Here is a 12,088-nt window from a genome sequence, read left to right as displayed (position 1 = left end):
TTATATCAAGTCAATGCAAAGAGTATTATTATGTGATTTAATAAAGTTAAATGAACTATAAATTTAAACACATGACATACATGTATTTGTTTGGTGTAAACACTCGTGCGGGTAAACTTTACCCATCATCGCATTGCTAATATTAGAAATCTACGGCAGTAATGGTGCACACCTTAATACACAATAGAGTGTATACATAATAGATTAAAAAAGAGTACCAAACAAGATATTAGTAAAGCATAAGGTTAATGCATGCTTTATTTTTCTAATACACTCCACCAAATGATTCATTAGTTTTTAATTTACCCTTATTATCAATTATACTTTTTTTTTCTATTAATTTCTTATGATATTATATTTATAATATTCAAAGAACAATATAGTAAATTATCTTTTTTACTTATAATCTCTTAAGAGATATGCAAAGTTAAAAAAAGACACCTATAATAAACGGAAGAAGTATTCATTTCATACTCAATAAAATTTAAATAATTAAAATCTCAAATCAATAAACTTTAAATTCAATTACATTTTACGAAAGGCGTAATATAAAGTGAAACGTTTTAAGAACAATAATAGTAGCAAAATCCAAAAAGTAGAAGTATTTATGACAATCTTAAATAAAATAAGAAAGAGAAGTCTGATCACAAAAAATAATAGGGAACATGCATAAATTTTATCTTTTAATTTTTTTCTGAAAAGTTAATTATATTCTTAAATTATTCTAATGATTTATTATACACTTACTCTTGTTAAAATTGTAACTAATGTGTGTGAGTAATATTCGAGATATATGTGATTGATTTTATACATTAGAATGTGATATTATAGTATTAGTTACACTTTAAAAAAGAATAAGTGTGTAATAATCGTCAATCATTATAATAATATAAGCTTATAATTATCTTTGTTTTTTAATTACTCGATCATTTTGATAAATAAAAAAAGATAATTTTTTTTACTTATTATATTCTCAACTTGTTCAAAGAGTTAATGTTTTCTAAAAGAAATAACCAGAACCTTTTTAATGAAATTCTATGAATTAGTAGGAACAAAATAATAAACTCATTAAGTTAATTATTATTTAAAACAATTAATTAAGAGCATAGAGATTACTTGTATAGGGACAAACCAATTTACCCCAAAAGGACGAAAAATTGGTTTAAAAATCAAATGCTATTTCTTTTTTATTTCTCCTGGAGGAAATAAAATGACTTATGCTTACCACTTCAATTCCATAATTAAATTAATTCCTCAACCCAATTCCTTAACAATTTAGCCTTCAAAATGTTCGACTTAACTTACTAGTATTGCGAAAATTAATCTGTTCAAAATTTCATACTATTTTTAATTGCATTTTAAAGATATTCTCAGCTTAATAAAATTTCCCCTAAAAATATATTAATCTCTGAATCAATTTGACTCTTCATAATTATTACCTTCTCTGGTTTGTATTATATCATCTTTTTAGTTTTTGTATTTATTATAAAATGAACATTTTTTTCATAAAAAATAAGGTTTTAATCTTTCTTTTTCTTCAAATTTATGCTTATTCGAATAAGTTGGTTTTTATATGACCAAGAAATCGTATTAATTAAATATATGACAATTTAGTGAAAAATACCTTTTTACTTAATAAGAGTGAGTGAATTTTAAAGAGACGTGTCGAAGCAAAATATATTATTACACCGAGTAAATAACTTTATTCACAAATAAAAGAAATGAAATTTTAGGATTTCTTTTTCTAATTTTTTTAGGTGTGAAAGGGATTTTTAAAACTTTATTACCGCAATTTAATAACTTCAAGCCTCAAGGGCTTGTTTGATTGCCCTAATATAATATGTTAATTCTCAATGTAACAATTATTTAATCTACAAGTAATATTTATATAACGAGAATGTGCCAATTTTTTAAAACTAAATACAATTATGAAATAATTAAATAAGCTTTTGTTATATGAACAAGCGTAAGCAGTTATGAAAGCACTAAATTTTTTATTTTTATTTTGGATTTTTTTGGCAGTGATCGAGAGTCTATATGACTACATGAAAGCTCCCACTAAATTTGAATCATGTACTGCAGGGGTCATTTAAGTGTGGCGCTTTTAATAGGATTTTTTCATACCAGAACTCGAATCTGAAATTCTGACTAAAGTGAATCAGTCTCACTAATACACCACAACACATATTGATAACAGTAAATACTATTTATAGATATTTTAAAACACATATTTTTTCGATTTAAAATATGTTAAATAATTATAATTGGTAAATATGAATAACTATAATTATACTCAAACTTATTTCCTGTATTGATCTTCCAAATAAAAGATGTTTGGAAAATTATAAACGAACGTTTTTAGGAAAATAATAAAATTACATATTCCATAAATATAGAAATAACAAATTATGGAGAGATGCCAAAAATAATAATCTAAATATAGGAAAAACCAAAAATGGAAGAAAATAAATTATAGCAAGTTATGTAAACCCTTTCCAACAATTACCAAAAGTATCGGAATAAAAAAGGAAGAATTTAAACACCATAAGGATTAGTCAAGTCAAAGTATATAACAATTTCACTGAAATTGTGAACTTTTTTTTCTTTTTTAAAATTCGCATATAATTCTGATACATATGGAAAAATTAGCGAAGCGACAAAAATCAACAAAATAGAAAAAATAACTGTGAAAATTACGAGTTATTCTGCTATTAATTAGAGATTGAGAATTTTATGTTTTTAAATATAAAAAAGCAAGTGTTTTCGCCTAAATAAAATCCCACACAACATAAATTTAAAATAATCGACTCTAATATAAATATCACACCAGATTAAAAAAAGCACTATGAAAATCACTTATTACTCTATTATAGAAAGAATAAAATGAAAGATGTAACATATGTATAATTTGAACTTTATTACGAACTTTTAAAATAATAATAAAATTACTTATATTGCCAAAAAAGTAAAATTACTTATTAAAATTGCAATAACACAAAAGAAATAATACCCTTGTTTTAAAGGGGAAAAAAAATAAAAATAATTATATAGGAATAATTTAAAATCATTTGAACAACTTCTATTAAGAGATTTACGAGATTAGTAGAATTCTAACACCATAAAAATAGTAAGTTAACCAACTTATATATTTCCCCTTTTCCTTTTCCACACAAAAAAATCTTTCCTAAGATCCTATCTAACAATATTTTTTTAAACCTCACATATTGATTAATACTCCCTTTTGGGAAAATAAATAAATAAATATTCCTTTGGAAATATAAAAGAAAAAAACTAAAACAAATGAGCAAACATTTTAATATATTAAAACTAAAAATTCATTTATTAATAATAAGAGCATTTTTACTATATTACAATATTATTTACTTTTTGATCTTTCAATCTTTTTAGTTCTTCTCAGAATGAGATGATAAGTACTCCGATTCATTTTTTTTACCAGTTCAATTTGTATTCTGTAAATTATTATAATTAGTATTATAATTAATTTGATAAATAATTACTTAATAATTAAAAATAGTACTTTCCCTATATATTAAAATGGACAAACATTAGAAAAATTTATTTTTAGTACAAGTAAAATAAAGTAAAAGAATAGTAAGAGTATATACTATTACTAGAAAAAACCTATTTTTTTTAAAAAAAATGAGAAAAAGGAAAGTTTGGAGGCCGAGAAAATAGAGCCAAATGTAGGAAGAAGAGAGAGAAAAGAGGAGAGAGAAAGAGAGTCATGCATAGAATTGGCCATGCAAATTTGCCGTTTCCAGAGTTTCGCCATTTGGGGACTTCACGTCTCTCTATCTTCTCTTTCTCTATATAGCAATTTTTTCTTTTTTCCTCTTCTTTTAGCATTAACCAAAAACCCCTCTTCCTAATTTCTTCTTCTTCTTCCCAAAAATAAATCCCCAAAAAAACAGATACAGGAGGAGGAAATTAAAGAGGGGAAGGGAAAAAAATTCATCAAAGACTTGTCTTTTGGTGTTTTTTTTTTTTTTCATATAGTTTAAGGGAAAAGAGAAGATGGGTAGAGGAAAAATTGACATAAAATTGATTGAGAATCTAAATAATAGACAAGTAACATTTTCTAAGAGGCGTGCTGGCTTGTTGAAGAAAGCCGGGGAGCTTTCTGTTCTTTGTGATTCTGAAGTTGCTGTTATTATTTTCTCAAGTACTGGAAAGCTTTTTGAGTTTTCAAGTACTAGGTATGTCGTTTATGAATTTCAATTTGGGGATTTTTTAGTTGTTGCATGTATCTAATCAGATTTGATTTTAGGGATCTGTTTATAGTTTGCATGTGGATGTTGTTTGTATCGTTGTAGCAATTAGTTCTCGATTCTGTTGGGTTACATTCCAGATTTATGTTATTCTGTAGAATACTGTACTAGAAAAGATGGGTTTTCATTTTTGTGTGTATGCATGCTTCCATTGACAAAAAAGATTGAAGGGATGTCTAAGTTTTAAGTTGTTTAGATATATATTCAAGTATTTTTAGTTTACATATTTGATTTTTGGTTGGTGAAGTATTCACCATTGTGCATCTGTTGCAAAATTTCCAATTCTGCTGCAGTAAAATTGTTTCTTGTAGCACCCAAGGGTGTGGCCAGGTGGTAAGTGAAGTGGGTTGAGCATATGAGAGTCTTAGGTTCAAATTCCAACAGAGATAAAACAAACAACACTAGGTGATCTCTTTCCATTTGTCCTAGCCTTGATTGATAGAGTTACCAAATGCCGCCTTCCCGGTTACAAAAAAATTGTTTCTTTGTAAAAATGCTGATAATACTTTTTATTACTCCAATCACTTGATAAACTTCTTCATCCGTCTTCCCATTCCTGAGTTGTTGTTTGGTTTATCATCGTCTTGAGTGCAATGCTGCTCAGGATAAGACAAGATTATCATATACGTAGGGACATGCAATTTTGCATACTCTGTTTTTCTTTTAATTACTTATGAGGTAGTTGATCAATTCCTCAATATTGTTGTTAACAGGTCATATCCGTGTATCCTAGGAAGAAATCTAATAAAGCTTTCTCTCTAATTACAGATTTCAGATGATGTTATCTTTTACCATTTCTCTATTTGATTTTTTTTGAGGCAATTGAACTAGAATAATGAACTGGCAGTTTCTTATCTACTTTAATGTTTCATACTTTCTTCTGATTAATTGGCCCCTCTCCTCGACGGACCAAGTTGACGGTCCGTTGACAGGATGACGGTCCGTCGATGGCTTTCGTTGCTCCACACTTAGAATATTTTCAAATTGGGTACTGGGGCTACATTCTGTTAACACAAATGGATCACCACGACGGACTGTCATCCCTTCCGTAGCCTCATAATTAGTTAGAATTCCCCGATCTTCCTTTGGAAGCATAACATATTCATGGCGATGGTTTCCACCAACGGACCGCGATGGGTAGATGGACTGTTGATGCTCCTAAGTAAGGATGCTATCTGCTGCTGTTGGAGATAGGCGTTCTCGAACTTACAGCCAAAAAAAACATGGCTGTAATTAGGTTGGTCCTCTTGATAAGGCCTCTGGGTTCTAACATCCAGTCTGCTCCCTCATCGTCAACGGATAGATACTTTGCATGCCACCTCTTAGTGGTCTCTCTCTGCTCGAAGGTCCTCTAAAATTGGCAACTCTTGACCGAGCCCCATCTGTGATCGACTCTGGAGTAAGGCGCTCCCACGTTGTACTAGTGGGCACTCCGTATAGAAAGAGGCGGATGGTAGTGGGAGAAATATGTTTCCATACATTTTATGTCAAATGTAATGTTTCAGGGCTTCAAGAAGATGCTTTTATACCAAAGAAAAGGGAAAGGAAGTCATCCGGAAATTTAGCTTTGATGTTGTTTCTATTAGACTCTGGGATTATCGATGTTCCATGTGATTGTGATTGTAACACAGTTGATCAAGTGGACCTAACCCCCAAACTGGTTGGCTATAGTAATCATTATAAGTTGTATAGAGCATTTATTGAGGGCAAACTATTTATACGTTGACTGTCAACCACATTACCATCTTTCTTTATCTGGTTTGGAACTGGCTATTGTTTGCAAAGCTCAATAGGAAGAGTTGATTGTAGTAAATCTTAGGACTAACATATGGTGTACTTTCCTTCAGGGAAAGAGATCCAAGGCATTGAATTTTAGTTTTCACATGCATATTGGATTATTATAGGAAACGAGGCATATTAGGCCAGAAATGCATTTATTAATGCCTGGTTTGTCAGTAAGTAAATAGCAGGAACATTGAATAGTCTCAGTTGCGGTGCTTATACACCGTGTAGATGGAAAGAGATATCCGCACCTTAGAGAGCCAGAGACTTTTCCTTCTTATCTGTTCCTTGCCTGAGTATAAGATGCTGTATGCGCTCTGTACTCATTGAACATCAAACTAGTTGTCCCAATTATTTTTGAAATAGTAGCTCGGTTGTACAAGTGTTTTGTGCTTTTATTTTTTGGATTTTATGGGCTGGCGAGAAGTTGAAATATGCGACTTTTGTGATTTTCTTGGGTACATGTTACACTTCAAACGAATGAACCCACGCGAAGGGGCCAGACAGTTATTAAAGCTTTACTTTATTACAGAAGATATGACTTTGATTAATTGTGGTTACTTATCTGTAATTTGGTGCGCTAATTTTTGTTAAAATGCAGCATGAAACAGACGCTTTCCAGATACAACAAATGTGTAGCCTCGACAGATAATTCTGCCGTAGAAAAGAAGTCAGAGGTAGAAGATCTTCACTTGTTTAGTATGATTATGACTTGCGATAACAAATATGTATAATAATGCACTGTTCTTATAATGAATATATTGAATTCTGTTGCTCTTAATTTTATCCACAGAGGTGTATTTCTTCTTATATAAGCACGTTAACAAGAACTATAGCCAATTGTATTACATCTGAGAGTTGTTTTCTTGGGGGAGATAAAGGTGACTGGCTTTTCTGCAACCTCTAGTAGAAAAATGCTTTAAAAAAGCACATTTCGGTTGCATTTTTGTATGAAGAAACATTACTCCAAGTGCAAGGGTTTTTCAGATTTTTTGTTCATATTCTAAGGCTACATAATTTTCTGTATTTTCCTCAGTGGTTTATCTTTCTTTGTGTTCAGAGGAACATGGGTATCCTTGGTAGGACTTTTGATGTTATAATCTCTTATTTTTCTTCACTTCATTAATAATTATCCAGGAGGTTTTCTGCCTCCTTTCTCCCAGTGCTCAAAGAATGAAACTGAGAGCAATTTTGCAGCACTCTAAAGCTTTTCCCTACCGCTGTTGATACTCAATACTATGTGAATTCCTATCAGGTCAATTGGTGGACAATAGCATGTCTCATATCTTCTCGGTTAGTTGTCTCTCAGAGTAATAGATGAAGATTTCTTGTTCTAAATTGGAAAGATGTCCGGAGACATTGTTTTGGTTTCTTTCTGGTGACTGCGTTATTAATGAGATTAGAAGTCTAGATCGTAACTCATCAAATATATTGGTTGGATCAGCGGTTAATTCTGCTGGAATACATCAAGTTCCACCTTTCTGATAAAAATATAAACACATTACAAATCACTACCTAGAAAGTATGACTCTTGTGTTTTCTACTTTTTGCTTTTAATGGAAATATATGAAATGGTTACTGGGAATCAGGTAGTTCAGCATGTTTTCCTTGAAGAACTCACAACATATGAACTTCAGCTGTCTGGCTTTCATTTCTATATGATACATATATGGAAATTTCTCTCTATTGAAGGACAAGATGCAATTAAGGAAAACTTAAAGTAGGTAAAGGAATTAAAAATTCGAATATCCATCTTCAGTCTGGAACACTTTTCATTGTCAATTATTTGTCATAACTGATCGTAATTGGATTGTTTTTCTTTCTTTTTCCTTTTGAGCGACGTCTTACCATCGTTTAGAGTATTCAATGACAAGTGTATTGCATTTGTTTGAACCCAGGTAGTCTTTGCTGCAGATAGAAAGGAGAAAATGTGTAATCACTTGAATTTTCTGTATTCACAGTGACAATGAATTACAAATGATTTGATGAGTTGTCCAACATTCTCACCACAGCCTTCCTCTCTTCTTGAAAAGATCAAATTTCTTAGAAAAGCTTCATTCAGATTAATATATTGAGAGATGTATCTTGCTAAATGATTTCAAATGTCTGCAGTTTTTGCATCATTCAACAGGTGGCACGTGTGGTAACTTATTTTGTCCAGGATATAAATTTATCTTGATGTCTGATCTGTATGGAGTGACCTTTTTTTTTTGATAAAAATGATTGTTTTTGCACTTGAAAGTTCTACTATCTTGTGTATTATACACACTGACATGCACAAATAGATGCATGTATTTGTTTCTACCATGGTTTGGAGGGTTGGGGTGTGTCTGAATACTTAATCGCGTCTAAAACAGTCCCGCATCTGTGGCTATGGGCCTCCAAGTAGGGGTTCCTGAATTTCTCTGTTGTTTTTTCCTTGAACAAGGACAACGAGCAGCCACAGTTGCAGCAGCAGACACATGTGCTGAAGCAGGAACAAAAAGAGGTGGACAGTCTTAAAGACGAACTCGCAAAGCTCAAGATGAAACAACAGTATGGCTCTGTTAATTATGATATTTACAACTTGAACATGGTTTAAATTCATATATGTGGTTGACTCTTATTTCAGGCGGTTGTTAGGCAAGGACCTTAATGGTATGGGTTTGAATGAGCTACGGCTTCTTGAACATCAACTAAATGAAGGACTACTAGCCATAAAGGAGAGAAAGGTGTGCTTTTCATTATTCACTTATTAGTGCCGTAATATGTAGAGAGCTTTTTTACCAAAATGTATTCCCCCCCCCCCCCCCCCCCCCCCGGTTTTTCTGGAATGTGTCTATTTGTTGAATTTTGGAAATCTGAATTATAGTATTCTACATTGTAGGAGGAATTGCTGATACAGCAACTAGAGTATTCTAGGAAACAGGTAAACTACATCATACAGTTAAAATGTATAATGTATATATACTGACTCTCTTTTCGCCAATGAAATAAAGATTAGAAGTACAGTCTGAGCTTTCTTGACTCATGTTTTGCTGTCTTTTCTTCTTGGGTGATCCCTATCAAGGAGGAGAGGTCTGCGCTGGAGTGTGAGACCTTACGTAGACAGGCAAGAGACGCCTTCTTTTTTGTTTCTATCCTTTACAGCCAATAACTCCCCCTTTTTATGTTTCAGGGCGGTTCCTTTCTGACACAATTGCTTTTGCCATCTCATGAGATACAGGTAGAAGAGCTCCGAGGGTTATTTCCTTTAAGTGCTAGTTTACCGCCACCTTTTCTTGAATATGATCGCCCATTGGAAAAGAAGTATTCAATTTTAAAAGAGAGTAAGGAGAGTCTGGATTCCGACACTGCATGTGAAGATGGAGTAGATGATGAAGATTCCAACACAACTTTGCAATTGGGGTATTATTATTATTCTCTTCTTGGAGTTGCTTTTCTTGCTTCTTATGTACATGTTTTGCTGGCTAAATATGTCATTTGTGCTGTCACACCTAAAAGCTCCCATCATTTTAGCAAAATTCTTGGCATTCATATAAACTTTCTTTATGTGCAATTGATTCTGACTGTCCTTTGCATACTGTGTTACTTAGGCTTCCAACTATTTGTCGAAAGAGAAAGAGAACAGAGCAGGAATCTCCTTCAAGCAATTCAGAGAATCAAGTTGGCTCAAAGTGACTATTGTCTTTCGGGACTCATCCCCCCTCCTTTGTAACTTGTTAGGCACATGTCAGGTTAAATGATATTGAACCAGTTTTCATGTTTAAAACAGGTTCATCTAGACCAGTGATTTTGTCAGGGACTTAGATGGCTTAAGTAAGATAAAGATGCTGGTTTCATTTTGATTTTGAACAATATCTCTGGACAGTGTATTTTAAGATGGAGATGAGTTCAGCTCTCCATTTTTACTGATTATGAATCTGAATCTGAATCATTTAGTCAGGTCAGTGCTTTTCGAATATCAGATATAATATAACACCAAACATCAATACAACTTTTCAATACTTTTAACAGTGATAAATCTTTTCACAACCAGTTTATACATGTCCAAATTTACAAAAGAATTCACTTGCTATGTTCTACTTTCTAGTGTGCTTAAGGCTATCGAGGAATTTACCTCGTTCAGCCAAAACTTCTGAGAACAGATCATTTGTTTTCTTCCCAATTTTCTGCATCAATTCTTCTAAATCCTCCAATCTTCTCTTCAAGTCAATCGCAAATTCATCAACATTACCATTAGCCACTGCTTCCTTCAAACCAGTTATCACTTCATTTATCTCCTTCGCCTCTTTCGAAACACCGCAGTTTTCTGCAATTTCACTTGCTAATATAGTATCCCAGCCTCTGATCAGAGAATCATCAAACAATCCAGCTGATTTTCTCAATTCTATATAGGGTCTATCATTACTGCATATTCCAGATAACAAAACCCCGAAAATCCACGAAGAAACGCTCATCAGGATCCACAAAGATCGACGAACGATCAAATCTTTTCCAGTGCAAGGACTTTCTTCGTTCTCAGGTATCATCTTCCTTTCAACTTTCAATTCCTTGCCAAAATCATAAGGCTGAATCTCATTTAAATGTTCTAAAACCACCAATGGATCAGAATTTTTTCCAATTAAGCTCAATCCATGAGAGATACAAAGCTTAGCATGACTCAAATGAGAAACACCAGAAGTTACAGAATTCAAAAGCTCTAACAAACTCAAGCTATAATCCAAATACTCCTCAATTTGTGATTTTCCCCATTTGTTCATCGGATGGTCTATTTCAACCACAAGCTTTGCAAAAGCCCTATTAATCAATGGAATCACATCAACACATTTCTGAATCCAAACCAGGGACAAAAACTGAAATTCCACTTCTGTCTCTGGTTCTGAAATTGGCAAGATTTTGTTCAAGATTTTCGATATTTCGGATCGAAAACCTTGCAAAGAAGAAGCTAATAAGGCTTCTGAATTGTGATTATGATGATGATGATGATTCTCCATGTTTTTCAGAAAATGGCTAATTTTTCCAACTAAGAGTACCATATCAAACAACAACAATAATAGGGACTTTTTTTTTTCTTTTTTTCTTTGGAAAGTAAAAGGGGGATTGATTTGATTTGGTTTTAATCAATAATTTGGTTTATTTATATATATAGCTGGTAGGGTTCTGAAAAACATGTGCTGAGTTGACAAATTGTTTTTGCACTTGGTATGTTGCCTTGCAGCTGCATTTTACGTCATTAACAAGGTCAAAAAATAAAATAAAATACTATACTCGTTTCAGTGTTTTTGTGTTTGAATAATGAATATTATAATGAGTAAATTTTGAATATTGAACTATTCAAAGAAAGAAAAAAAAAACATATTGATAACATTTTTATTATAATATTTTCTTACGCTCTAAAATTTCGAACTTCTAATTATTTAGTATAATAATACTAACCACCAAACAGTAAAGTTGAGTGGTATCAACTGCACTATATCACTCGATAGCTGTGGACTGTGAGTTTTAAGTCGTCCTATTTTCGAGCTTCTAACTGTGATTTTCTTGTATAATAGTATTTTTTTTTAAAATTTCGTATTAGACTCTCTTCGTTCATATTTAATTGTCATAGTTTTTATTTTTTAAAGTCAAACTATAGGAATTTTGACTAATATTTTAAGATGTATTTTTTCATCATATTAATATAAATAAAAAATTATAATTTATAGTACTTTTTGTATAGTTTTTGAATATCTAAATTTCTTGTTGAAAATATTGAATTAATATAATCTAATTTAACTTTAAAAATTAGTTAAATTGACTTTTGAAAAACGTAACATTACAAATATAAGTAGACAGAGGGAGCAGTAGTACTAAATACAAGTACTTGTTATGAAGAAAAACAAATTTATAGTGATGTCATACCTAGTAATCGATTGATCGTTTACCTTAAAAAAGGGACGGAGTAAACTTTTAGTTAAAGAGTTTATTCAAATTTCTTTAAACGGCAAATTCATTTTTTACATATATATATGATTTTGCATATGCCCATCTTTTTA

The 12,088-nt window shown here is 31.7% G+C and overlaps 2 protein-coding genes across 3 annotated transcripts; one reads left to right on the top strand and one right to left on the bottom strand.

The window, feature by feature from the left end:
* Positions 1–3,666: 3,666 nt before the first annotated feature.
* LOC101260573 (agamous-like MADS-box protein AGL15) lies at positions 3,667–9,995 on the top strand. 2 transcript variants are annotated; one of them, XM_004229626.5, is made up of 8 exons: positions 3,667–4,217; positions 6,673–6,748; positions 8,500–8,606; positions 8,683–8,782; positions 8,938–8,979; positions 9,121–9,162; positions 9,277–9,458; positions 9,647–9,995. In XM_004229626.5, the coding sequence occupies exons 1-8, from the start codon at positions 4,036–4,038 to the stop codon at positions 9,729–9,731; spliced, it is 816 nt and encodes a 271-aa protein (XP_004229674.1). In that variant the 5' UTR covers positions 3,667–4,035; the 3' UTR covers positions 9,732–9,995. The 2 variants fall into 2 exon arrangements, with proteins under 2 accessions (XP_004229674.1, XP_010324817.1); XM_010326515.4 differs by having other exon boundaries at positions 9,229–9,458.
* A 137-nt stretch (positions 9,996–10,132) lies between these two features.
* On the bottom strand, positions 10,133–11,047 carry LOC138347217 (protein BPS1, chloroplastic-like). Its single transcript, XM_069294937.1, has one exon. The coding sequence runs from the start codon at positions 11,045–11,047 to the stop codon at positions 10,133–10,135; it is 915 nt and encodes a 304-aa protein (XP_069151038.1).
* Between the last annotated feature and the right edge of the window lie 1,041 nt (positions 11,048–12,088).

This window comes from Solanum lycopersicum, chromosome 1 (assembly GCF_036512215.1).
Source record: "Solanum lycopersicum chromosome 1, SLM_r2.1".
Taxonomy (NCBI): domain Eukaryota; kingdom Viridiplantae; phylum Streptophyta; class Magnoliopsida; order Solanales; family Solanaceae; genus Solanum; species Solanum lycopersicum.
This window is presented reverse-complemented; position numbering and strand designations above follow the sequence as displayed.

Bases quoted from the DNA above. Each gene is read 5' to 3' on its own strand.
- LOC101260573 (XM_010326515.4), top strand. From the start codon at position 4,036: ATGGGTAGAGGAAAAATTGACATAAAATTGATTGAGAATCTAAATAAT. The intron at 8,607-8,682 runs GTATGGCTCTGT...CTCTTATTTCAG, and splicing joins AAGCTCAAGATGAAACAACA to GCGGTTGTTAGGCAAGGACC. The intron at 8,980-9,120 runs GTAAACTACATC...ATCCCTATCAAG, and splicing joins TAGAGTATTCTAGGAAACAG to GAGGAGAGGTCTGCGCTGGA.
- LOC138347217 (XM_069294937.1), bottom strand. From the start codon at position 11,047: ATGGAGAATCATCATCATCATCATAATCACAATTCAGAAGCCTTATTA.